The 22,366-nt window shown below is 56.1% G+C and overlaps 1 protein-coding gene across 2 annotated transcripts; it reads left to right on the forward strand.

The window, feature by feature from the left end:
• Nucleotides 1-480: 480 nt before the first annotated feature.
• On the forward strand, nucleotides 481-19,996 carry ZNF316 (zinc finger protein 316). Of its 2 annotated transcripts, none has more exons than XM_038539496.1 (6): nucleotides 481-525; nucleotides 4,573-4,955; nucleotides 5,133-5,266; nucleotides 6,116-6,242; nucleotides 6,779-6,892; nucleotides 14,573-19,996. In XM_038539496.1, the coding sequence occupies exons 2-6, from the start codon at nucleotides 4,601-4,603 to the stop codon at nucleotides 16,900-16,902; spliced, it is 3,060 nt and encodes a 1,019-aa protein (XP_038395424.1). In that variant the 5' UTR covers nucleotides 481-525; nucleotides 4,573-4,600; the 3' UTR covers nucleotides 16,903-19,996. The 2 variants fall into 2 exon arrangements, with proteins under 2 accessions (XP_038395424.1, XP_038395425.1); XM_038539497.1 differs by lacking the exon at nucleotides 481-525 and adding an exon at nucleotides 854-1,092.
• Nucleotides 19,997-22,366: the final 2,370 nt, after the last annotated feature.

The raw sequence follows: 22,366 nt of genomic DNA on the forward strand, positions 1-22,366 counted from the left end.
TCGGAGCTGGGGGCACTGGTGCGTCCAGGGGTAGAGTCGGGGTCTTGGCCGAGACAGGGGCGCTGCGGTGTCCACGGAGGGAGTCGGGATCGGGGGTCGGGGTAGGGGGCGCTAGGGCTCCCGGGGTGGGCTGGAGTCTCGGGTTAGGGGAAGAGGGCGCTGGGGTGCCCTGGAGTCTGGGTCTCGGGTTGGGACACCGGGTGCTGGGGCGTCCAGGGGTGGAGTTGGGATCTCGGGTCGGGCAGGCCGAGACCCAGGACCCACAGCGCCCTCCCTCACTCGCGCTCCTCTCGGGGCGCTTCCTCTCGCGCCACGCACGCCCCCTCTGGGAGTCGCGCTCGACCCCGCGTGACCGGAAGTGGCCCCCCGTGGGCGCGGGCGGGGCGGGGCCCGGCGGCGGCACTTCCGGTGCCCACGCGCCGCCGCCGCGCAGCTCCGGGGCCGTCACTTTGTGTAGCGCGGGGCGCGCAGGCCCGGCCCGGCCCCGGCGTCCGGCGGCGGCTCGGCCGGCCCGGCGCGCGCGCGGTGAGTGGGCGGCAGGTGCGGGCGGCCGGGCGCGGGGCGCGGGGTCGGGTCGGGCGGCCGCTCCACGCCGGCGCGGGAGGCCGCGGGAGGCCGCGGGGAGGCCGCGGGGCCGGAGGGGCCGGGCCTGGGCCTGGCGGGGCTGGAGCGGAGCGCGGGCAGGGCCTTGGGAGGCCGCGCCCACGGCCGGCGCGGCGCACGGCTCCTCGCCCCGGCCGGCGCGATGGGGGCGGGCCCGACCCCCGGGGCGGGTGGAGGCCGGCAGCGCGGGGCCGGCGGGCTGCGGAGGACACGCGCGAGTCTTCCGGAGCTGCCCGCCGCCGGCTAGGCCCGAGGGGCGGGGGTTGGGCCGTGGCCGCCCCCGGGGACACACCCATCCAGGAGGGGCTGTCAGCGCCGCGGCCTCTTCGCGCGGCCCCAGCCCGATAAGCCCCCTGGAGGGATGGAAGTGGCTTGGCTGGGCGCCCCGTGAGCTTGCTCAGTGACCTTGGGGGCCTCGTCTGGGTCCTCCCTCTCTGCAGATGGAGGCCCGGGTGGGCTGCTGTGCCGTCGGCTACTGCTGGGCGTCGGGTAGGGGAGCCCATCCCTGGGGTTGGGCAGGGTCTGGGCTGCCCCATGCGGCCACAGAGGTGGGAAAGGGGTGGGTCTTCGGTGGAGGACGAGGTGGGTAGGGAGAAGGCGAGGTGGGCGGGAGGATCAGACTCCTAGTTGCACCTGTGTGGGGAGACTTTGGTGCTCCGTCTGGTTCAACAAGTGTTGGCAGGTCTGGGGAGCTGGCCAGCATGGTGAGGGGCTGGCCTGGGGGAACTGGGATGGCTGCATGCATACAGATGCACCAGGAGCAGATCCTGGGAAGTAGGGGAGCCCAATCCACGGACACACAGTGAGGATCCTAGTAGTCAAGGAAGGAAGGGTTCTTGGAGAAGACAAAAACCTGGAAGGCGTTGAATAACAGGGGTGTGGTGAGGTCAGTCACCGAGAGGGAGGGAAGGGACCTAGATACATGTGCACCCACACATTTCTCCTTCTCTATGTAGGTTCCTTGACCTGGGGACTTTTGTGGAGAGTTTCTAACAGTTTCCAAACTTTGCTACTTTTTTCATTCTTGTCATTCTCCCTTCTCTCCATGGAGGGTGCCTTGTCATCCTCAGCTCCAAGTGTCTGCAGTGCTGTATCCTAGGATGCATGGCCCAGGTGGAAAGAAGGGTCTGGGATGATGTGGGGGTTTATGTTCATGAGGCTGCTTACTTGACCCTCTGTGACTTCTGACCTGGAATTGGATGCCTGGAACTGGGCAGAGTGAGTGTCCGTAGGCTGACAGGATGGGAAGAAAGGAAAGCATGAGGGTCTGGGGGAGTGTGCCCAGCATGCAGCTGCCTGATGATGCAGAAGGAACCTGGTGCCTGAGTTACTGAAGTCTGTTTTCCAGGATGATTCTGTTCTCGATTCTGGGTTGAGGCATGTGGGGGTGTCTGGCTGTGCTAGGCCATGGTTGCATCTGCAGGGTGAGTGCCAACCCCTTCCCTTCTCTGGTTACCAGCAGGTACATTTTTGGGGAGAAGGGACTTCAGGCCACAGCTTCTTCAAAGGCAGAGATTCTTAGTGCTTCTGGAGTGGGTTCCATCTTGAAGAACCCTGAAGAGTGGTCAGTCTATTCTGAAATGTGCCAGTGCAGCCAGAATACTGAGATGTTTTGTTTTTAATGAGCTCTACACCCAATGTGGGGCTTGAACTCACAACCAGGAGATCAAGAGTCATGTGCCTTACTGACTAAGCCAACCAGGCACCCCTGAGTTTTTAAAAGCTCATATTCATCACATTGATTACAGACTTTAGAGTCACTTCCTTAATAAATATTTGAGTGTTTGCTCTGTGTCTGGCACGAGGAGGATTCGGAGGTGAACAAAGGGACCTTCCGTCTTCCTGCAACTGATCATGTACTTGGGGAGACAGGCAGTAAGCAGTTCCAAAAATATATAAAAATGAGGTGCTGTGAGGGCAGAGCTCATGGAACTGTATGAAATGGGGCCCAGGAGACTCCCTCCAGAGGATCAGTGAAGAGGAAAAGCAAGTTCTAGGGAAAAGGAATGTCATGGGCAAAGGTCCAGAGGTGGGACCAGCAGGGGGCCACTTTATTCCAAAGCCCTAGGGTTTTCTTCTTTAGTAAGTGGGTCCTTGGATACAGCAGACTGGCCTATGGGAGTCTGCTCTGGATGGTGACCAGGCAGGAGGCAGCTCTGCTGGGCTTGGTGTGGTATTTGGGTTCAGCCAGGATTTGCAGCCTGAGGCCTGGGTGATGAAAGCCTTCTGTGGGTCCTCAGGTGGGTGGAGGTTAGGAAACGTTTGCTGTGCATTCTCAATGCCCTGAGTGCTGGGTAGGGCTGCATCTTCTTGGCGGTGGCTTGAGTAGCATATGGCACACATGTCTGTCTACACCTCGGCGCCTTTACAAGCCTGAAGAGCTATGGAGACCAACAGCACTGGCTTTGGGGTGGCCCACCAAGGCATAGCTCTTCCCCTGTGACCTTGGATTCAGGAACGGTAAATCTGCAATCTAGTCAGATAGAGGGGAGAATGAGGAGCGGGACAGAGGTAGCTTCGGGGTGCCCGTGCATTCCACCCCCTGGACCGGGGCCTTGGTGTACTGGGAGGCCTTAATGAATGCTCCACATTCCCTAGCTGTTTAAGTGTGGATTTAAAGCAGCAGCTTAGAGCGCTTCAGAAAATGAGTGTGTGTTGCCTTTTTAATAGAAAAGCGATGAGTTGTGGAATAAGAGCTATTCACAGAGCAGGTTTCTCATAGGTTCCCAGGGTTCTGAGCCATTCTCATGACCCTGTGCGTCTTTATGTGGGGGCCCCTGTCCCATTGTAGGGGTTCTGTGGCAGATGTCTACCGGTAGAGCTGGTTGAGGTATGGGTGGGCCCAGCTGTCCCATGTGGCCTGACATTGCAGTATCCTTCTGGCATTCATACCCTCATCCCAAGATTTTGGGGTTGCTGTGTTTGCAGTGGGCTTGAAGCTCTTTGGAAATAGCCCTATTTAGGTCTTAGGTGCTGATGGGGTTGGTGCTGGGTGATGGGCTCATTTTTAAGCTTTCATTCAAAAAGAAGCCATGGAAATTGACTTATCAAAATTCTGACTCTGTCTTGCCCTTGGGCCTCCACTGGGCTGGTAAAGGGTGTGTGCCCAGGAGGGAGGAGTGGCCCCTGGACCTGTAGCCTGCTGTCCATCAAGTCTACCACCCTTGGTCTGGGCCGTGGGGCAGCATGGCTGTGTCTCTCCAGAGCACTTGGGCTGAGCCAGCTGTGATGTTGGGGTGCGTAGGACCCTATAAGCCACTGGGGTTATGATGGTTCTCTCCTGGGATCATCTGATCCTTAAATTTGAAGAGATGTCACAGGATATTTTAGATCGTCTTTGCTGGTCCAGTGATGAACCAAATCTCTGTGATCCACTGAAATTTTTTCAGATGCTCTGTACAGAGCAAGGGGCAAGGGAGGTGCAGAGGGTAACACATATGCCGCCTCTGGCAGGAAGGAGCCTGACCTGCTGGTCTTTCCTTGCACCCCTGCGCATGCCCAGGCCTCTCCTCCCATAGCCCTGCCGGCACAGTGTGGGCATTGAGAGCTGGTTTAGCTGTTCCTCCCAGGCTGCACTCACCCCATTCAGGCAAAAGTGGGCCACTCTTGGCCGTGTTGCCTGGACTCCCTGTTCTTCATGGCCCCTGAGGATCAAGACCTGGGCTAAATCCCTGATTTACTTCAAGAAAGCACCACCGTTCATACCCAGCACATAATTGCTGGCAAGAAAGAGTTGAGGCCACATAATGGGGTCATGGAGAGGGGCTCTGTGGTTTTTCGGGGTACAGAGTGTCCCAGTTGTGCCACGTGCGATCGTGGAAAGAGCCCCAGTCCTTCTTCAACTCTGGTGCCGTTACTGTCTAGTGGGGGAGATAAATCCTGCCTCCGTCAGGGCGGTGTGAGGCTCTAGGAGCAACTCGAGTGAGTGTGCCGTAGGTGGCTCATCACTGCCACCCGACTGTGTTTCAGGCCGAGCTGAGGCTGTCCTCCGGGGAAGATGGCAGCCCCGCGTGTGACTCCAGACTCACCAGCCACGCAGCTGGCGAAGGCAGAGGATGGGTTGGAATGTGGCCCTGCTCAGGAGGAAGAAGAGGAAGAAGAAAAGGGGGAAGAGGTGGAGATAGAGGAGGAGGAGGAAGAAGAGATCATGGTGGAAGAAGGGGAGGACAAGGAGGTGGTGGAGGAAGAGGAGGAGGGGGGGCGGGCAGGGCACGTGGATCAGGTTGAGGTGGAGTTGGAGGAGGACGAGGACGTGGAGGACGCGGTGGCAGAGGAGCAGAGTCTGATGTTGGGGACCCAGGAGCGTCTAAGCCGTGGCAGTGATGCCAAGTCCCCAGTTCTTCAGGAAGAGGGTAAGAAAAGGAACTGGCTCCTGGGGGCGACTGTGGGGGCTTGGGAGGGCAGGCGGGAGAGCTCTTGGGCCCGACATGCTTGGAGCTGGAGCATCAGGACCCAGGAGCTCCTGACCCTGCTTGCTGTCCCAGCAGAGGTGACCATGAAAGCGGGCCCCTCAGAGATCTTCTCCTCAGCCTTGCAGGCCGCCCGGGGTCCAGCCACACCTAGGGATGAGGACCTAGAGGATGAGGAGGAGGAGGAAGAAGAGGAAGACGAGGAAGAGGAGGAAGAGGAAGAGGATGACGATTCTCTGACAGCTGGATCTCAGGTGAGCTGCTCTCTTGTTTGGAGCTCAGTTAACCAGGGAGGGTTTCCTGAGAGGGGGCTTGGTACCTACTGTCCTAGAGACCCCTGTTGGCAAAGCTGAGGCACTGTGGACCCTGTGGTCCTCAGGTTGAGCTTAGGCTGGGAGCAAGGACGAGGTGGCAAGAAGCAAGTGGGAAGCAAGCCCTTGGCATGTGGTTCCATTTTCCTGGGGCCCAACACTTCCCAGGCCATCATGTCTTGATGATGTTGACTGCCACTCACTGGGCTGCATTGTGTGTAGTTCCTTCAAAGGCCTGGCTCTCCCCCAGGGCTGGGCTGCGTCCCCTGACCTCAAGTGCCTGTCACCTGTCTGGGCTCTGGTTTCCTGCTGAGCCCAGTTAGATTGGGCACCAGTGCCCCGAGTCAGCGTAGCTGATGCCATGTCCTCACCCGGGTGTGGGCCCTCACACTGCTGATATGACTACTGGCTTAAGCTGGATGATGATGTAGAAGGGGAGGATACAGCCTCCCTCGCAGAGCCTTGGGCTTGAGCCTCATGGTCTCCTGACCTCAGCATGAGTCTTGGCTCTGCCCCCCACGAGCTGGGCATTCGCTGCCTCTGAGCTTGGGTTCCTAATCCCTGAGTGGAAGTGGGTTCCTTGCCTTCTAAGGCCACAGCAAGGATCAGACACCTTCCGTACTGTTGGGCCTGTGCAGGCCTGTCAGTGATGGGATGTCAGGCTGCATCCCTGTTACAGGACCATGGTCAGCTCTCTTCTTGAAGAGATTTTCTGTTGCTCATTTTATAGGGGCTCCCCTGCCTCTCTCCTAGGGCAGCTCAGGGCAGTGGCCAGGGCGCTTTGTTTTCCAGGGGCTGGTAACCTTTGAAGATGTGGCTGTGTACTTCTCATTAGAGGAATGGGAAAGGCTGGATACAGACCAGCGAGACCTTTACAAGGATGTCATGCAGGAAAACTATGGGATCCTGGTGTCCTTGGGTAAGCAGGGAAGCTTCCTGGTGTGATGGCTGCCGGCAGCCTAGCTGTTTGGGAGAGTGGCTTCTGAAGCCCCAGGATCTAGGAGCGGGAGGTCCTGGAGCCAGCCCACCTCTTAGGGGAAGTCCTAGGGACTACCTGTCTTCTGGATGGGGCTGTGTTCTGGGGTCTCCACGGTGGCCCATAAGTGCTGTAAGCCAGGTGGATGTGTTCTGGGAGCTGCCAGTCTGGTGCTGGTCTCTGTGCTGTATACTCCCTTAGAGGCCACCGGGGGTGAGGAGTCAGATGATAGAGGAGACGAAGGTGTGGAGGGGCTCAGCAGGAGAGCTGCAGGTATTGGGACAAAGCTCCAGATTCATGAATGTGGGATTTCCCCCAGGGTGGAGGCCGGGAGGTAGGAGGGCTGGTCCTTAGAAGGATGGAGAAGAGGGGAGAGAAAGTGAGGAGCTGGTTGCCATGTTGGGGATGGCACTCTGTGGGGTGAGGGCAGGGCCTGCCCAGAGTGGCCCTGCAGCTGTCTGTGTTTCTCTTGTGGCCAGGATACCCAATCCCCAAGCCAGATCTGATCTTCCGGCTGGAGCAAGGAGAGGAACCCTGGGTCCCAGATAGCCCCCGTCCTGAGGAAGGAGACATTGTCACTGGCGTCTACACAGGTGAGTAGGACATGGAATCTTGTGGGGTTTCTGCTGACAGAGCTCCTCAGAGCTTTGCCAGACTTTGGCCTGACCTGAGCTCTCTGCCATAGCCTTGGTGCTGGTGGTCTGGGATGTGGAGTGGGCCATGTGGAGACAGGGAGATGGCCATGGTCTAACCTCTGCCTTTGTGGGTTGGCTTCTCTTGATTCTAGCCCGTGGAAGTCCAAGGCTGGGGAATCCTTAGAGAATCTATGGGTCCCTCTTAAGAACCTTTGAAAATGTCCCTGTCTTTGCCTTGGAGCCTCTCATTGTTTTTGGTTTTTTTGTTTTCTTTTTTTGGTAAGTGAGGGCCAGTTCAGTGTTTGACTCGGAGGGACCAAGTGCAGGAGATGGGCAGACTCTCCAAGAGGGCTGGTGCTCACCTTTCAGGTTCCCACACTCGAGCTGGTCCTGTAGCTTTTCTACCCATTTAGCTATTTCTGAGCGAAGGGTCTTGGAGGCAAGCTGCTGGCCTGGGTGGGCAGCTCTGTACCTTCCAGAAAGGAGATTTTGGAGGGATGTATACAGGAAGTGTTCAGGGTGGCAAATTCCTCTGGAGACTGCCAACATGGCTCTGGCTCTGTTCTTTCAACTTTCTGAGCTTCACTTTACTCACATGGAGAAGAATTTGAACTAAATCCATAACTTCCAAACTGAGGATGCAGGACTGGTTCAGTGGAGGCTCTTCAGGAGGTCTGTGAGTGAGGCTCGGTGTTTCAGAGAAGTCTGTGGAGGCTCTTTCCCTACCAGTGTGTCTGCCTTCGGGCTGGAGTGACCTCACCCTAGTGAGAGACAGTGGATGGCTCATGCCCATCACATGCCTGGAGAGACTCAGAGCAACTCATAGACAATACAAATACAGAAAAGCACAGACAATGTTGCTAGGCCTTTGTGTGTACTCTTCGGAGTATTGTTTCATTTACTCTGTCTCCTCACAACGACCCTGCGCAGTGGCAGGGAAGAGGTGGCCAGTATACCTCGCAGATGAGGAAATGGACTTGAAAGTGGTGTCTAAGTGGCTTGACCGAGGTGGGCTCAGCCCCAGGGTTCACTTTCCATGGGGTTGCAGAATGTCCTTCTTGCCCTGGGTCTCCATGGTCTGCTGAGCCCTCTCTCGGAATCTTTCCTGGGCTTCAGAGGTGGGTGGGCTGTGGCTGGCAAGACCATCATAGCCACTTCCAGGATGAGTCTGGGACAGAGGTGATATTTCACAGGGGGTCTCAGTGGGAGGTGGACCCTGTTTATGGACACATCTCAGAAAAGCCACCTGCAGATAAAGGGGCCACAGGCCTGCCTTGATCAGTCTCATCATTTGGGCTAGATGTGCCCCCGTTCTCCATGCTTCTTGGAGGCTCCTGGGTTACAGCCTTTTGCAGGCTTCAGCATGGGTGGTTCTCATGACGTGACCTGTGAACCTGGCTGGAGTTTGGCAGTACCCCAAGGAGGCTGGCTAGCTGGGCCAGTGCCCTTCTCTTCCCCTGGCTAGTCACTGGGCTCAAAGTTCCCCCTGTCTCCACCCCTGCTGCACAGGGAGCCCAAGGTGGGTGCAGGCATAATCTTAGATATGTCCCTGTCTGCTGGGAAGGGGTACAGTTGCCAGGGTTGGGTCAGCTGCAGTGGGGCAAATTCATCTAAGGCCATTTTTATTTATTTTTGAGACAGTGAGAGAGAGCATATGCAAGCATGTGTGTGAGTAGGGCGAGGGGCAGTGGGAGAGGGAGAGATAGAGAAAGAATGCTAAAGGCTGACTTCCTGCAGAGCATGGAGCCTGAACTCGGGGCTCGATCCCAGGACCCTGAGACCATGACCTATGCTGAAATCAAGGGCCAGCCAGTTAACTGACTCAGCTACCCAGGTGTCCCATCTAAGGCTTTTCTTAACTATAACTATGGTCTGTTTGCTAAATGGTCTCCCTTCCCTTTTCTCCCTGTTCTCATTTCTGTGTGGCCAAGTCCATTGAGAATGAATTGCTGGGTCTGAGCGAGATGGATGCTGACTGTTCAGAGCCTGACGGAGTTTCTGGATTTCTCAATTGTAGTATGGCAAAACAGAAATGTATTCCTCCTTGTGCTTCTTGAAAAAGTGGGCCAAAAGATTTGGACTCTGGCCAGATTTGCCTACTCAGGTGCCCCATGCCCTGCGCCACGCTGGTTTGAAGGCTCCTGCTCTGCCTTCTGGCTCCACGCTCCGGCTCCCAGACCAGGGCCACCACCTCCAGCTCACCTCTTTTTTTAAAGATTGATTGATTGATTGATTGATTGATTATAGATATAGCGAGGGAGAGGCAGAGACACAGGAGGAGGGAGAAGCAGGCTCCATGCCGGGAGCATCCGAGTCCTGATGCAGGACTCGATCCCAGGACTTCAGGATCGCGCCCTGGGCCAAAGGCAGGCGCTAAACCGCTGAGCCACCCAGGGATCCCCTCCTCACCTCTTCTGACCCCACTCCCTTTCCTACGCTTTTCTCCTCACCTGGCTTAGGGCATAGATAGCAGCACCCTGTCTTTGTGGGAGCCCCTGGCAGGACCCCATTTCCTGTCCACGTCTGCACCGGAGCAGGAATCACGGCTGGAGAATAGCCTGCCTACCGGCTGACCACACCTTCTGAGGATGCTACCACCACCCAGGCCTGGCAGTCTGGCCTTGTGTCTTTGTTGTGTCTTTCTGCTCTCGGAGATGGACCTTTTAGGCCCTCGGGACCCCACATGGTCCTGGTTTCTGAGCTGCCTTCCTGGGTGCTTCTTCACCTACCTTTGCTTGTTTACGAGACCAGGACAGTACTGTGTCCTCTCTGTTCTCTCTCAGTGACTGGGGCCGGAGCTTTCAGTACCACATACATTTACACTGCCCATCCTCAGCTTCTTTCTCCAGCCCTCAACTTGTCTGCCTGTCCATCTGCTTGACATCTCCACTCACTTATCTGATGGATTTTTCAAAGCGAGTCTGAAACTGAAATGGCACTGCTTCTCCTACCCCTGGCCCCCCTTGCAGCATCCTTGGACCCTGAGTGGGCCTAACTGCATGCCTCAGTAGTACTTGTGACTCGGCCTCCCTTGCCTCACCCTGTCCCAGGCTTCCATAAGGCCATCAAGCATGTGGCCACAGATGTTCCCACCCAAGCTGCCTCTGCCTTTCCCTCCAGCAGCTTCCCTGTGTACTTGGCAAAGCATCTGGGCCCTTCTCTGGCCTTGAGGCCTGCCGCTCCCCCCAAGCTCATCTCATGAACTCTTAGCTCGTCAGGCCCACAGACCACCTTTCTCTTCAAGCTCTTGCCTGCCTCAGGGGTGTTTTGCCTACTGTTCCCCTGTCGAGAGTGCCTTTTGTGTGGCTGGCTCAGCTCTTAGGACTCCATTCAAGCCCCATGGTCTCTGAGTATACAGACTTTGGGAGCACCCCCTCCTGCATCACTCCAGGATGTCCCCCCGGATTTACAGCAAACAGTGCTGTCTGAAATGGTCCTGCCCAGATATTTGCTTCCTCATTTCCTGTCTGCCGCCTCCGGCAGACACTATAAGAGCTGGCACTGTATATTGTCCACCCCTGTGCTGTCTCCAGCGTGGGCCTGGCACCCAGCAGGCCAGCAGCTGATCGCCCTCCTTGGCTACTATTCTTGCCCCTCATGTGAAAGTGAAGGATGGCAGAGAAATATAGCATGCAGGATTACATCTGCTTAAAGATGACCTGGGAAAGGATAGAGATAAAAGCAGTAAGAGAACACCAAGGTGAAAGAATCCCATGGTCAGTGAACACAATCTGTGGTTTTGGAGAGGAGGAAGTCAGGAACAGCTGTGGAGTGGAAGCTCAGGCCTGGCACCAGCCTGCATGTAGTCCCTACCTCACATAGCCCTTGAGCACCTGGGCTGAGTACCTGGGCTGAGCACCTGAGCTGGGCACCTGAGCACCTGGGCTGAGCCTCTGGGCTGGGCTTGTCTGCCCACAGGAGAACTGGGGTCAGGGGAGGTTAGTCCTTAGTGTGGGTCTTCCCTTCCTTTGCCACCCCCTGAGCAGGTCTTAGATGTCCCTGTATCCCCCTTTTTTATAAGCCAGGAATAAGGTACTTGGGTTCTGTCTTGCCTCAGACCCCTGCACTTGGTGTAGGCAGGTGGAAAGAACCAGGAAACACTCCATGTGAAGAAGAGCTAGGCCTCAGGCTCCTGTTAATAACTGGCCCTTGGTATGATATTCATGGTACAAATGAGGATACTGAGGCCAGAGAGGTCATTTCCAGTGATGGGGATGTGGGCCCTGTCCTCCTGGGAGGACAGATTCCAGTACAGAAGCCTGGCCCTGTCAGGAGTTGCCATCTCCCCCACACTTGAGTATAGCCCTAGTCACCAGATTCTTGCCCAGTGGGAAGAAGGGGCAGCTGACTAGCTGGAGAAAGGAGCCCACCTGCAGCTTTGGGCTCACCAGCCTGTGTCCAAGTCCCCCTCTTGTAACTGACCCTAGGTAGGGGGCTCTCCTTAAGCCCACCTCAAGTCCCTGGGTCTGGATGGAGAAGTCAGGAGCAGGTGTTGACTTCACTCACAGGCTCCCACAGACATGGATTTGGTCAGAGCAAACCCACAGCTGACTCTCCATAGGGCCTGGGTCAGGTTGGGCCTGGGACAGGCCTCTGGGTTCCTGGACAGGGGCAGAGGTGGTTCGGGGGCAGGAGTCATAGAAACAATGGCATGGGTCTCAGAGCTTTGTGTTGGTTGTGCTGAGCAGCTCAGAGATGGTTGTGCGGAGCAGCTCAGAGATGGAGGTGCACCAGGCATGTGGTTTGGGGGCGTTTATCTTCTCCAAGGCCCTTTGATTAGTGCCTGGGTAGGGCACCTACTGGAGGTGCCCTGGGGGCTCTCCTGACAAGGCCACTGGTCAGCCTCTGGGATTGTTATTGGGCCTCAGAGCACTGGTTCCAGCCTAGCTAATCATCACCCAGGGTCATAGTCCTTGGGAGCAAATGTCTCAGGGAGATGAAACAGCAGCTCTCACTTCCCAGAGTCCTCTTTTCTACCCTACTCCTGTGGGTTCTGGAAGAAGCAACTGTGTTTGACCTTATGGGCCACTGTAACAAAATACCCTCTCACCCATCTTGTAAAAGCATTTTCTCTGCCCTGGCTCTTGTCTCACAAGTAGACCTGGTAAGTGCTCACTTGGATTCTAGCAGACTCCCTGGGAACGGGGTCCCCGTTGCAGCCTGGAGTGACCCTTCCACTGGACACCCCTACTCCAGGGCCCAGCCTCCAGACCCTGGCCCACTTTGGTGATAGAAGGACAAGGGAATAGACCCTGGCCTCAGGGCACGCTCGTCTTCCTCTGTATCACCTTCAGTGGCCCTGCTGTCTCCGGAGATCTTGGGGTGCAGCCAGCTCTGCCCCAGGTCATGGCTGCTCTTACTGTCCTTCGCTTGGTGTCAGTGGTGCTGTCCAGCACTTTGCCATGTGGTTAGTGTTTTCTCAGGCTTGGATAAGCAGCTGTAGCAGCTCTGGAGGTCCCTCCCATGGTCGCTCCCTCTGGAGAGCTGGTGGTTCAGCAGCTTGAAGTGGAAGCAGGACAAGGCTCACCTTTCCTGGGGTGTGTGGGGGGCTTTCTGCTGCTCCCAAATTGCGAGGAAGAGTTGTTCTGGGTGAGTCACTGGAGCCAGGTACACCCTTCCCAGTTCTGAGTGGCTGAGGTTGCATTTTGGTGGGCCTTCATTTGACCTGCATGTCTGCTCTGTGTCCAGTGGGTGCTCACCCTGGCTAGGTGCTGAGGTGCACACAAACCCCACTAAGACATTGACCTTGTTCCTCATTTTGAAGTCCCCCTGCCTTAGGGGGGCCTCTGATTCTAATTACACAAGACCCTCACCTGAGTCTTGTAGCAAATTCCTTTTGAGACTCATAGAAGGAATTCCCAGCTGAACTGCCTGTCCCTCCACCACCCCGTCTCATCAGGGTGCTCCAGCCTCTTCTGAGGTCTTCAAAGGGCCACCCACGTCCCATCACCCACTCATGGCTCTGAGTGGCAGATGGAGGTAAACTGAGCTTAGTTCAGGAAACTTTGGTCTCTTATTTTAAAGCTCATTTTTATTATAACATTGTAATACTAACTGTAGAAAACTTGAAAGTATTGCAATTATGAAAAAATAAAATAACCCATTTCTGTATCCCTTTAAATGATGCATTTCTTTTTTCTTTTACAGCTGAAATCATGCCAGAACAGTTGTGTGTCTGGCTTTATTTCACCCCAAGCTGTGCTATTTTCCCATATGACCATATCACCGTATGTGTAGAGTGCCATACAGAATACAGGACAAGGGCTGAGCCAGAATGGGCAGCCCTCCTGGGGCCCGACCTTCCCTTGGGGGCAAGACTCAGTGATCCAGACTCACCCAGCCAGGTGATGCCTGACACTGGCCACAGTTTGGTGGTGGGCCCACATGGGGTAGAAGAGGGGCTTCCTACCCTCAGAGCTTGAACCTTCCAGAAACTAGGATTCTGAGGTGGGCTACACCATGGTGTGCCACCACTGTGGACACACCTGGGGCAGAGTGTACCTGAGGAAGTAGGTGCACAGGTGCTTTGGAATACCTGGGGCCACCATGGCTCAGGCGGTTTACCCCCTCTGTTTCTTGTGCCTGCTCCATAAACATCAGTTCCTTCCCAGGTGTGATGGCAGGCATGTCAGCACTCCATCTTATAAAAGAGAAAACCCTCCAGGCCTGACTCCATGTCCACACTCTGCACTAAAGTGAGAGGTCAGGGTGCAGTTTGGCAGATGAGGTAGAGAACAACAGGGCTTTGGGGAGCAGATGTCCTTGGTCTTCTGTGATGGCAAGGTACTTGCAGTTCCCCCAGTGTTAGCCAGCTTGGGGCTATTTCCCAAATGCACGGCTGCTACGAAGAAGTCAAGGTTTGGAGTGGCCTAGCAGGAAAACTTGGGCTGTGCTTGCTGGAGGCTGTTAGGATGAGCAGAGAGCTACGGCTCATGGCCCCTCTAGGTCTCCTTGGCTCAAGGCAGCCTTTTCAGGTTCTGCTCTGAGAGTGGAGGGGATGCTGAGCAAAGCCCAAATGCTTACAAAGGCAGGTCCTCAGCTGCAGGGTCCCAGGGCTGTGCTGGCACCAGAGCCTTGCTTGCCTTGGGCCAAGCAGGCCAGGGGCGGTGGTGGGGAGTGGCAGGGGTGGGTGGAGTTCTCTGGAAGACAAGGGGATTTGGGGAAAACAGCTCAGGGATCTGTTTTTCTGGCTACAGGACTCCTGTAATGGGCTTAGACCCTGGTCTCCCAGGAAGCTATAGGCAAGGTCACCAACTTTGTAGAGCTTGCTGTTCCTCAGCAGCATGGCAGGCCTTGGAGATCTGGAAGATGGATTAATTAGTTGATGCGATTTGAGGACAGGCCAAGAAATAATCTCAGCCTCCCCTAGGAGGGACACCCACGTGCATATTTCTCCCCTCCACAGAGTTCCCAGTAACTGGGGGAGGCAGTGGCTTTACTGTTCCCCGTGCCCTGGAACGCACACAGCCTCTCCCTTGGTGGAATGGAGAGGCACCCTGTCCCCAGACAGGATGGAGGCTCAGTGCTAGGGGTGCTTAGGGTCCCACTCAAGCTGTGATTTCTCTGGGGAGGAGCCTGCAAGGGGCTGCCTCAGCTTCCTCTCACCTCTCCCTTCTGGCTTTCCTTTGTTGCCTTCAGGGGCCTGGTTCTGGACCGATGACCTAGAAGACCACGAGGAGGAGGAGGACGAGGACTTCCTGGCAGAGGTGGCAGAGGAAGAGAACGAGCCCCCGGGGCTCTGGTCAGCTGCCTACGGCGTGGGGGACGTTCCTGGGACATGGGGCCCCGATGACTCTGATTCAGCGCAGACTCCGGAGGGGTGGGGTCCAGACCCCGGGGGCCTCGGGGGCCTGGCCCAGGGGTCGGAGGCGAAGCCCTTCCTGTCTGGCCGAGAGCCTGGTGCAAACCTGCTGGCACCCTGGGCGTTCCCTACCACCGTGGCTGCTCCGGTGGGGCGGCCCGAGACCACGTGCGACGTGTGTGGCAAAGTGTTCCCGCACCGGTCCCGGCTGGCCAAGCACCAGCGCTACCATGCCGCCGTCAAGCCCTTCGGCTGTGATGAGTGCGGCAAGGGCTTCGTGTACCGCTCACACCTGGCCATCCACCAGCGCACGCACACGGGAGAGAAGCCCTTCCCGTGCCCGGACTGCGGCAAGCGCTTCGTCTACAAGTCGCACCTGGTCACGCACCGGCGCATCCACACGGGCGAGCGGCCCTACCGCTGCGCCTTCTGCGGTGCGGGCTTCGGACGCCGCTCCTACCTGGTCACACACCAGCGCACGCACACGGGCGAGCGGCCCTACCCGTGCCCGCACTGCGGCCGCAGCTTCAGCCAGAGCTCGGCGCTCGCGCGGCACCAGGCGGTGCATACGGCTGACCGGCCGCACTGTTGCCCTGACTGCGGCCAGGCCTTCCGCCTGCGCGCCGACTTTCAGCGCCACCGGCGCGGAGGCGGGTGCGCGGAGGCGGGCAGCGACGGCCCTCGGCGGGAGCTTTGCGACACAGTAGCCGCGGCAGGGCCCGAGGAGGCCGAGGCCGAGGCCGAGGCCGGGCCGGAGGGGCCAGAGGAGGCGGAGGCTGGCGAGGCGGACGGAGAGGTCGAGGTCGAGGCGAGAGAGGAGGCAGTGGCGGTGGGGCCCACCCCCGGGAGCAAGGAGGACCCCGAGCCGGACAGGCGGTTCCTCGAGCTGGGCAATGGCCTGGGGGAGGGCGAAGGACCCTCTTCGCACCCCCTCGGCTTCCACTTTCCCGTGCACCCCAAGTCCTGGCTCCACCCGGACGGCTTCCCAATCCTGGGCCTCCCGGACTTTGGGGAGCGGCTGCAGGCCGACGGGCGCCCCCTGTCGGGACCCCTGGGGAGCCGGCTGGCCCTGGTGGAGGGCGCAGGGCTGACCTGCGACCCTTTCGGCGGCGGCGGGCCGGGGGGCGGGGGCGGCGGTGGGCTGCGCGCGTTCGCGCCGGCCGTCGGGGGGCTGCTGGCCGAGCCGGCACCCGCCGCGCTGGCGGAGGAGGAGAGCCCGTGGATCTGCTCCGACTGCGGCAAGACGTTCGGGCGCCGCGCGGCGCTGGCCAAGCACCAGCGCTACCACGCGGGCGAGCGGCCGCACCGCTGCGCGGACTGCGGCAAGAGCTTCGTGTACGGCTCACACCTGGCGCGCCACCGCCGCACGCACACCGGCGAGCGGCCCTTCCCGTGCCCCGAGTGCGGCGCGCGCTTCGCCCGCGGCTCACACCTGGCGGCGCACGTGCGGGGCCACACGGGCGAGAAGCCCTTCGTGTGCGGCGTGTGCGGCGCGGGCTTCAGCCGGCGCGCGCACCTGACCGCGCACGGGCGCGCACACACGGGCGAGCGGCCCTACGCGTGCGGCGAGTGCGGCCGCCGCTTTGGGCAGAGCGCGGCGCTGACGCGGCACCAGTGGGCGCACGCCGAGGAGAAGCCGCACCGCTGCCCCGACTGCGGCAAGGGCTTCGGCCACAGCTCGGACTTCAAGCGGCATCGGCGCACGCACACGGGCGAGAAGCCCTTCCGCTGCACGGACTGCGGCCGCGGCTTCGCGCAGCGCTCCAACTTGGCCAAGCACCGGCGCGGCCACACGGGCGAGCGGCCCTTCCCGTGCCCCGAGTGCGGCAAGCGCTTCTCGCAGCGCTCGGTGCTCGTCACGCACCAGCGCACGCACACGGGCGAGCGGCCCTACGCCTGCGCCAATTGCGGCCGCCGCTTCTCGCAGAGCTCACACCTGCTCACCCACATGAAGACGCACCGCAGCGCGGCCGGCGCGCCCGGCACGGCGCCAGCGGCCCCTGCGTCCAAAGCCGAGGCGCCCGCCAAGGGGCCGCCGGGCGCGGGCAGCGGGCCCGGGGAGCGCGGCAGCACCCTGCTGGAGTTCGCGGGCGGAACGAGCTTCGGCTCGGAGGCCACGGCCACCTTCGCGGGGCCCTCGGGCGCCTACGAGGAGAGCATCCTGTGATGGCCCGAGGCCGACGGAGGTGCAGCCCGCTGGGCCGCCGGCCCCTTGCTCCTCTGGCCTCGGGGTGCTGAGGGCCCCAGTCCTGGTGCGGTGCCTTCCCCTCAGCCCCCGGTGCACCGCACCCCCCCGGCCTCGGGCGCCCCTCTGCCCGGCCCCAGGAAACCCGGCCGCCAAGCTCGTCCGGCCGTGCAGGGGGCGCGTGGGGAAAGGAGGACCGCGCGCGGAGGAGGCGAGGGCAGGGGGCGGCCACCTCGACCAAGACTGCGAGCCAAGCGGTAGGGATGGCAGGCGATGTTATTTATTTCACTCGGATTCCGATTGCGGTGGCCTGGGGGGGCCCGTGGCTAATGAGTTTGTAAGTGGGTTGTACAGCGAGGGAGGGGAAGCCCTTGCGTCAAGGGGAGGGTGGGGTGGTCGAGAGCAGAGCATCCGGCTCCTCCCGTGGGTCTGGCTGACGACTTCTTCCCATTCCTCAGTGAGAAACTTCAGGGACCTTCTGGTCATTCGAGTGTGTCCCAGAAGTTTTAAGGACTGTGCGGGGCTAGGGGAAGCCTTTTATGGGTTTCCGGAGGACGATGTTCCTCCCTCCCCAGGGGGGACAGAGATGCAACTGGGAAGCTTTTATTCCGTCTACTGTGCATATTTATTTCCATCTCTTGTATGGCCTGAAGAATCTGGGGGGAGGAGGAACAGCCAGAAACCAAATTTGTGGCCCCAGGCGGATGGGTTGCAGGTGTTCGCAGGGTCCTGAGGGAGTTTGAAGCCTTATTCTGGGGGAGGGTCACTCACTCTCACCCCACTTGAGCACCTGGATCAGCCAGGCACTAGTTCTGCTGGGCAGGTTTTGGTCTCCGCCTCCCCCTTTGAGTCCTTCGATACTGTCGCCTCTGGCAGCTGGAGGTGGCACACTCAGAGACCCTTGGGGGCGCCTGGCTGGCTGCTGCGGCCATGGCTCCAGCATTCACCTGCCCAGGTGCCACCTGCCCTGGAACAGGTGGACACATGGAGCCCTGCCCTCTGAGCCCAGTGCTTGTTTAGATTTAATAACCAGTTGTCAAGTGACAGGTCAGCAGCAGGATCATTTCTCACATCCCTCTGGGGTTAGGGCTCTATGACGTCTGCAGGTCCCTTTAACTCTGCTTCTGTCATTATTCTATGCTAGAAGCAAGTAGTGTTTCTGTTTAGAACCCCACGTCACAGGGTGGGCAGTCTGTGCAGTGGCAGTCCACCTCTGGGGGTGTGGGACTTGAGCCTGTGGCTCCTTGACCAGCCAGGCACCCAGCTATGCAAGCCCCACACCTGGTGGGCACCCCACCTCCCCACTCCCCGGGCTGGGCCATGGGGAGCCACTGGGCAGGCAGCTGAAGTATGGCTCCCATGAGGTCCCTCCCTCTTTAATGCCTTTTGGGCCACTGTGAGTGGGGCCAGAAAACAGATTTTGAAGCAACTGCATTCCCTTTTAGACCTAGTTTCTTCTGTTTTAGTGTAGACATGGCCTCGGGGCCTGAGAGCCTACAGCCAGGCTGCTGGGGCTGGGGGCGGGGTAGGAGGCACAGTAGTTGGTGGGTGGGAAGGGGGTGTGGATGGTGGTGGTAAGAATTCACCTGGCGGGGTGGGTTGGGGTCCTGAGGAGGGCAAGGGTCCCAGGGGGCATTAGCAATGCTGGACGATGCCTTTCCTGTCCTCAGTTTCTTTCCTCTCCCTGTGGGACAGGAACCTCAGGGGCCAAGGGCAAGGTGGTGTAGCCCTGCATGGCTGAGGTTTGGCTCTGCGCTCATCCCTCCTTGTGCACCCCTTCGAGTGCATACCTGCGATGCCCCTCCTGGGCCCCAGTTGCTTCTGCCCTGGCCTGGAGCCGTCAGCAGGAGGACCTAGCTTTAATAAAGAGTGGAGAAATGAGCTTTCTGACTGGATTCCATGTTGTTGGCGCTCCTCAATGCCCTCAGGGAGGCTCTGCAAGGTCTCAGGCCTTTTTTTCTGGGAAAACAAACAAACAAACAAAAACCCAACTTGTTTCTTTTTTAGGAGTTTCTCCTTTCTGAAACTAGAATTGGCCTGTCTGGAGTCAGCCCAAGATGAGCTTTGGTTCCTGCTACCTGTGTCTACCAAGTCTTTCTGCGTGTCCCCAGCGGGCACCCCACATTGCCACGTACTCTGTAATACACCTATCTCGGGACCTTCTTAGGCTTAGGATTGTTTTCTCCAGTCTTCCCATGGTCAGAGGAGAGGGACCAGGTGCCCTTCCTGGGGGTCCAGACATGTGCTGAGTCATAGACGTTTCCTCAGAGGCCTCAACACTTCATAGGTTTAGCCAGGCTAATCTGCTCTGTGTCAGGGCAAAATGCATCTCCCTAGCACCCTCAAATACCTTCCTTTGAACTGATTTATTGACCACCTTCTCACCACATGATATCCCCACATCCCATAATCAGATCTGACCTCCCATTCTTTCCCAATGGATTTGGAAAATATGAACTATGAAGTAAACTCTCAGATATGATTTGAAGGCATTAGAATAGAAACCAGCATTTCAGTTAAAATTTTTAAAAAGGCTTTGAGTGGGCAGATGGATGTTAAGACCTGGTTAAAAAAAAATGATGGCCTTGAGGATCTTAAGGTCTATTCAGAAAAGGTAAATTATTCCCTGATAGAGCTTACATATGTCTGGCCAAATTCTTTTTTATTTAGGGAAGGGGGTGGGTGCAGCAATCCTGATGGTCAGAAAAGCAGCAGACAGCCCTTCTGGTTTTGGGAGGACTTTTAAATTTCTGGAGTCCCCGATTGATTCCCCAAGTGTCAGTTTAGCATCTTTATCACTGCCAAGGAATAGAAGACCCCATGAGATGTGACCCATGGAAGGTGGTACTTCAGAGCCGTGAGGCTCTGAGCACCCCTCTGGCCTCCACCTACCTTTGTTATTTCCCTGTTTCTCTAGTGCTTGCATTTCCCCAACTTCCTACCTTTCTCCTGACCCTTTCATTTGATCTCTTCAGACACCTCCTTCTCTTTTTTTCTCTCTAATTGGCTATATATGGAATAAAGTATTTTGAATTTTTTGGTTATATTTATTAAATAAAGCTTTATGATCCTTGTTCATTATTTTTTCCTAATTATAAGATACATGCTAGTTGTAAAAATTCCAACAATGCAAAATATGTGTTATGTGCACACTTACCCCCCCAGACTCATACCACATCCCGCTGTGGGACATCAGAATTGCTGCAGGAGGTGTAGGAACATGTTTCTTCCACATACATGGAAATGTTTCACCACTGTGGACATAATTTACATGTTCCTTTGCAACTTGCTTTTTTCATTTAACAATAATATATTAGGACATTCTTTTCTCCTGGACAGAACTACCTCACTCATTTTAACTGCTCCATCGTAGCATTTCATTTTGTAGATGTACCATAATTTATGTAACTTCTCCTCCTCCAATAATGGATATTTGGTTGTTTCTAGATCCTCACAAACAGTGCTGCAATGTAGGTTCTTGTACATATTTCTATGCAGTTATGTAGATTTTTACTTACCTGTTTAAATGAGAAAAGGTACTAGAGGTGATGTTGCTGGGTCAAAAGGCATAGATATTTAAAATTTTGGATATAGCTAAATTGCCACTGGAAAGGGTAACTCCAGTCCAATAGCATATTCTCCAAGTGCAGTGAGAAAGTGCTAGTGGTCTATGGCCTCGCCAACAGGGGACATCAACAGTTGCTTTAGTCTTTGCTTTGTTCTTAATTTTACAGAGGTGAATGGCTTGCATTTTTCTATTTCTTTCAAACATGTAAATAGGTTATTAAAAAAAAAAAAAACCTCATGGCCTTGGCTCAGGTATTTCTGGAGCTGTGGCTGTGAAACATCCTCACCCAGACCAAGTTTATAGCTTCCATAGTTTCTGGTAACACAAGATATCTCAGGTTTACCTTGGAAATTTCCTACCCAAAACCTATTAGCCACCCAATTCTCCAAGGAGTGAGGATTCCCTTAGTGGAAAATGATATTTAGGGACCACAATTTGGTGCCTGGGTGCTCAATGCTACTAGGTTGATTTTTTTCCTCCTAAGGAAAACATTTTCCAGCTAGAATTCTATATCCAGCCAAGCTGTTCAAGTTATGAGGACAAATGATATTTTTAGATGTGTAAGAATTCAGAAAATTTACCATCCTTTAACCGTTCTTAGGAGGCAAATCACAAAATGAAAGAATTGACCAAGAAAGAGGAAGATTTGGGATGTAGGAAATAGTGGAGCCATGAATAAAGTAAATTCCCTTCAGACAAGAACTGAGGCAAGAACAGACCAGGATCTTGTTTCCACGTTGAGACCCAGACTGAATATGGATGCCACTTCCCATAACTGGTGCCCACAGAGGCCACTATGAGGCTCTCTGCAATTTTTGCTTTTTTTTTAATTTTGAAATTATGTCTGTATATCTTACTACCCTGAGCATACTTATTTAGGTTCTTACCATAGTGTTCCATAAAGCTTAATCTGTATCATGCTTTGATTTGGTAAATTTCTTGACTGCTTTTCTTGGCATGAGATTCCTTCATATTTTGGAAACTTACTTTGCAGGCAGGCTCATTTTGAATAGGAAGGTTTTTATTTGTTCGTTTTTCTGGGCAGTGTTTGGGTTTCATTCTCTCTCTCCCCCTGTCCAGAAGTCCAGCGGTTGTTGGTTACCTCCACAGTAACCAGTGCTCTGAGACCCCGCTCCGGGAGGAAACCAGTCATGTTGCAGACCCATGGAAGGAGGCAGCATGCAACTGGACTGGATTCCTGGTCAGGAAGCTGGCTCCCAGTCCCCTTTGCCCACCTCCCTAGGTCCCCAGCTCCCTATAATCCCCAGTCCCCAACAGCAAGTGGGCAGCCCTTGTTCTCAGCTCTGTTTCACCTCCATGAACCTGCTTCAGGTCCTTTTCTCACCAGGAGCTTTAACAGTGTTTTTTCTCCCCAGAGCTGAGCCCCCAGCACCTCCTGCTCACTTCCAAACCTAGAACCCATGAGGCCTTTTCTCTCACCACTCACATTTCTTCTGCTTATTTTCGATCCAAAGAGATGTTTACATTGCAATTTGATCCTGGCTCTATCTTTTTGATTATTGACAAATTTTATCTTTCATTGCTATGTGATGGAAACAAGGAGAATATTGAATACAAACCTGATGTGCTATCTTGCCCAGATTGATATCATTTTTATTACCTCCCCTTAACTTTGTTTTCTTTACTCTCCCCAGTTGTCTAGTCTATATCCATTTTTCCATTCTTTTGCTCTAAGAAAAATCTCTGTACTCCTGGGGGTGCCAATGTGCCCCCAGTGACATTTCCCAGCCTCCTCTGTAGACAGAAATGGACAATTAAATGTAAGGAAAAGATAATTATGTGGGGCTTCCAAAAAAGTTCTTTAAAAGGGCCTGTTTTGGCTGGGAGGTATACCTTTTTGCTCTTTGATCTTTCTTT

This window comes from Canis lupus, chromosome 6 (assembly GCF_011100685.1).
Source record: "Canis lupus familiaris isolate Mischka breed German Shepherd chromosome 6, alternate assembly UU_Cfam_GSD_1.0, whole genome shotgun sequence".
Lineage (NCBI taxonomy): Eukaryota > Metazoa > Chordata > Mammalia > Carnivora > Canidae > Canis > Canis lupus.

Bases quoted from the DNA above. Each gene is read 5' to 3' on its own strand.
- ZNF316 (XM_038539496.1), top strand. From the start codon at position 4,601: ATGGCAGCCCCGCGTGTGACTCCAGACTCACCAGCCACGCAGCTGGCG. The intron at 4,956-5,132 runs GTAAGAAAAGGA...TCTTCTCCTCAG, and splicing joins CCCAGTTCTTCAGGAAGAGG to CCTTGCAGGCCGCCCGGGGT. The intron at 6,893-14,572 runs GTGAGTAGGACA...TGTTGCCTTCAG, and splicing joins TGTCACTGGCGTCTACACAG to GGGCCTGGTTCTGGACCGAT.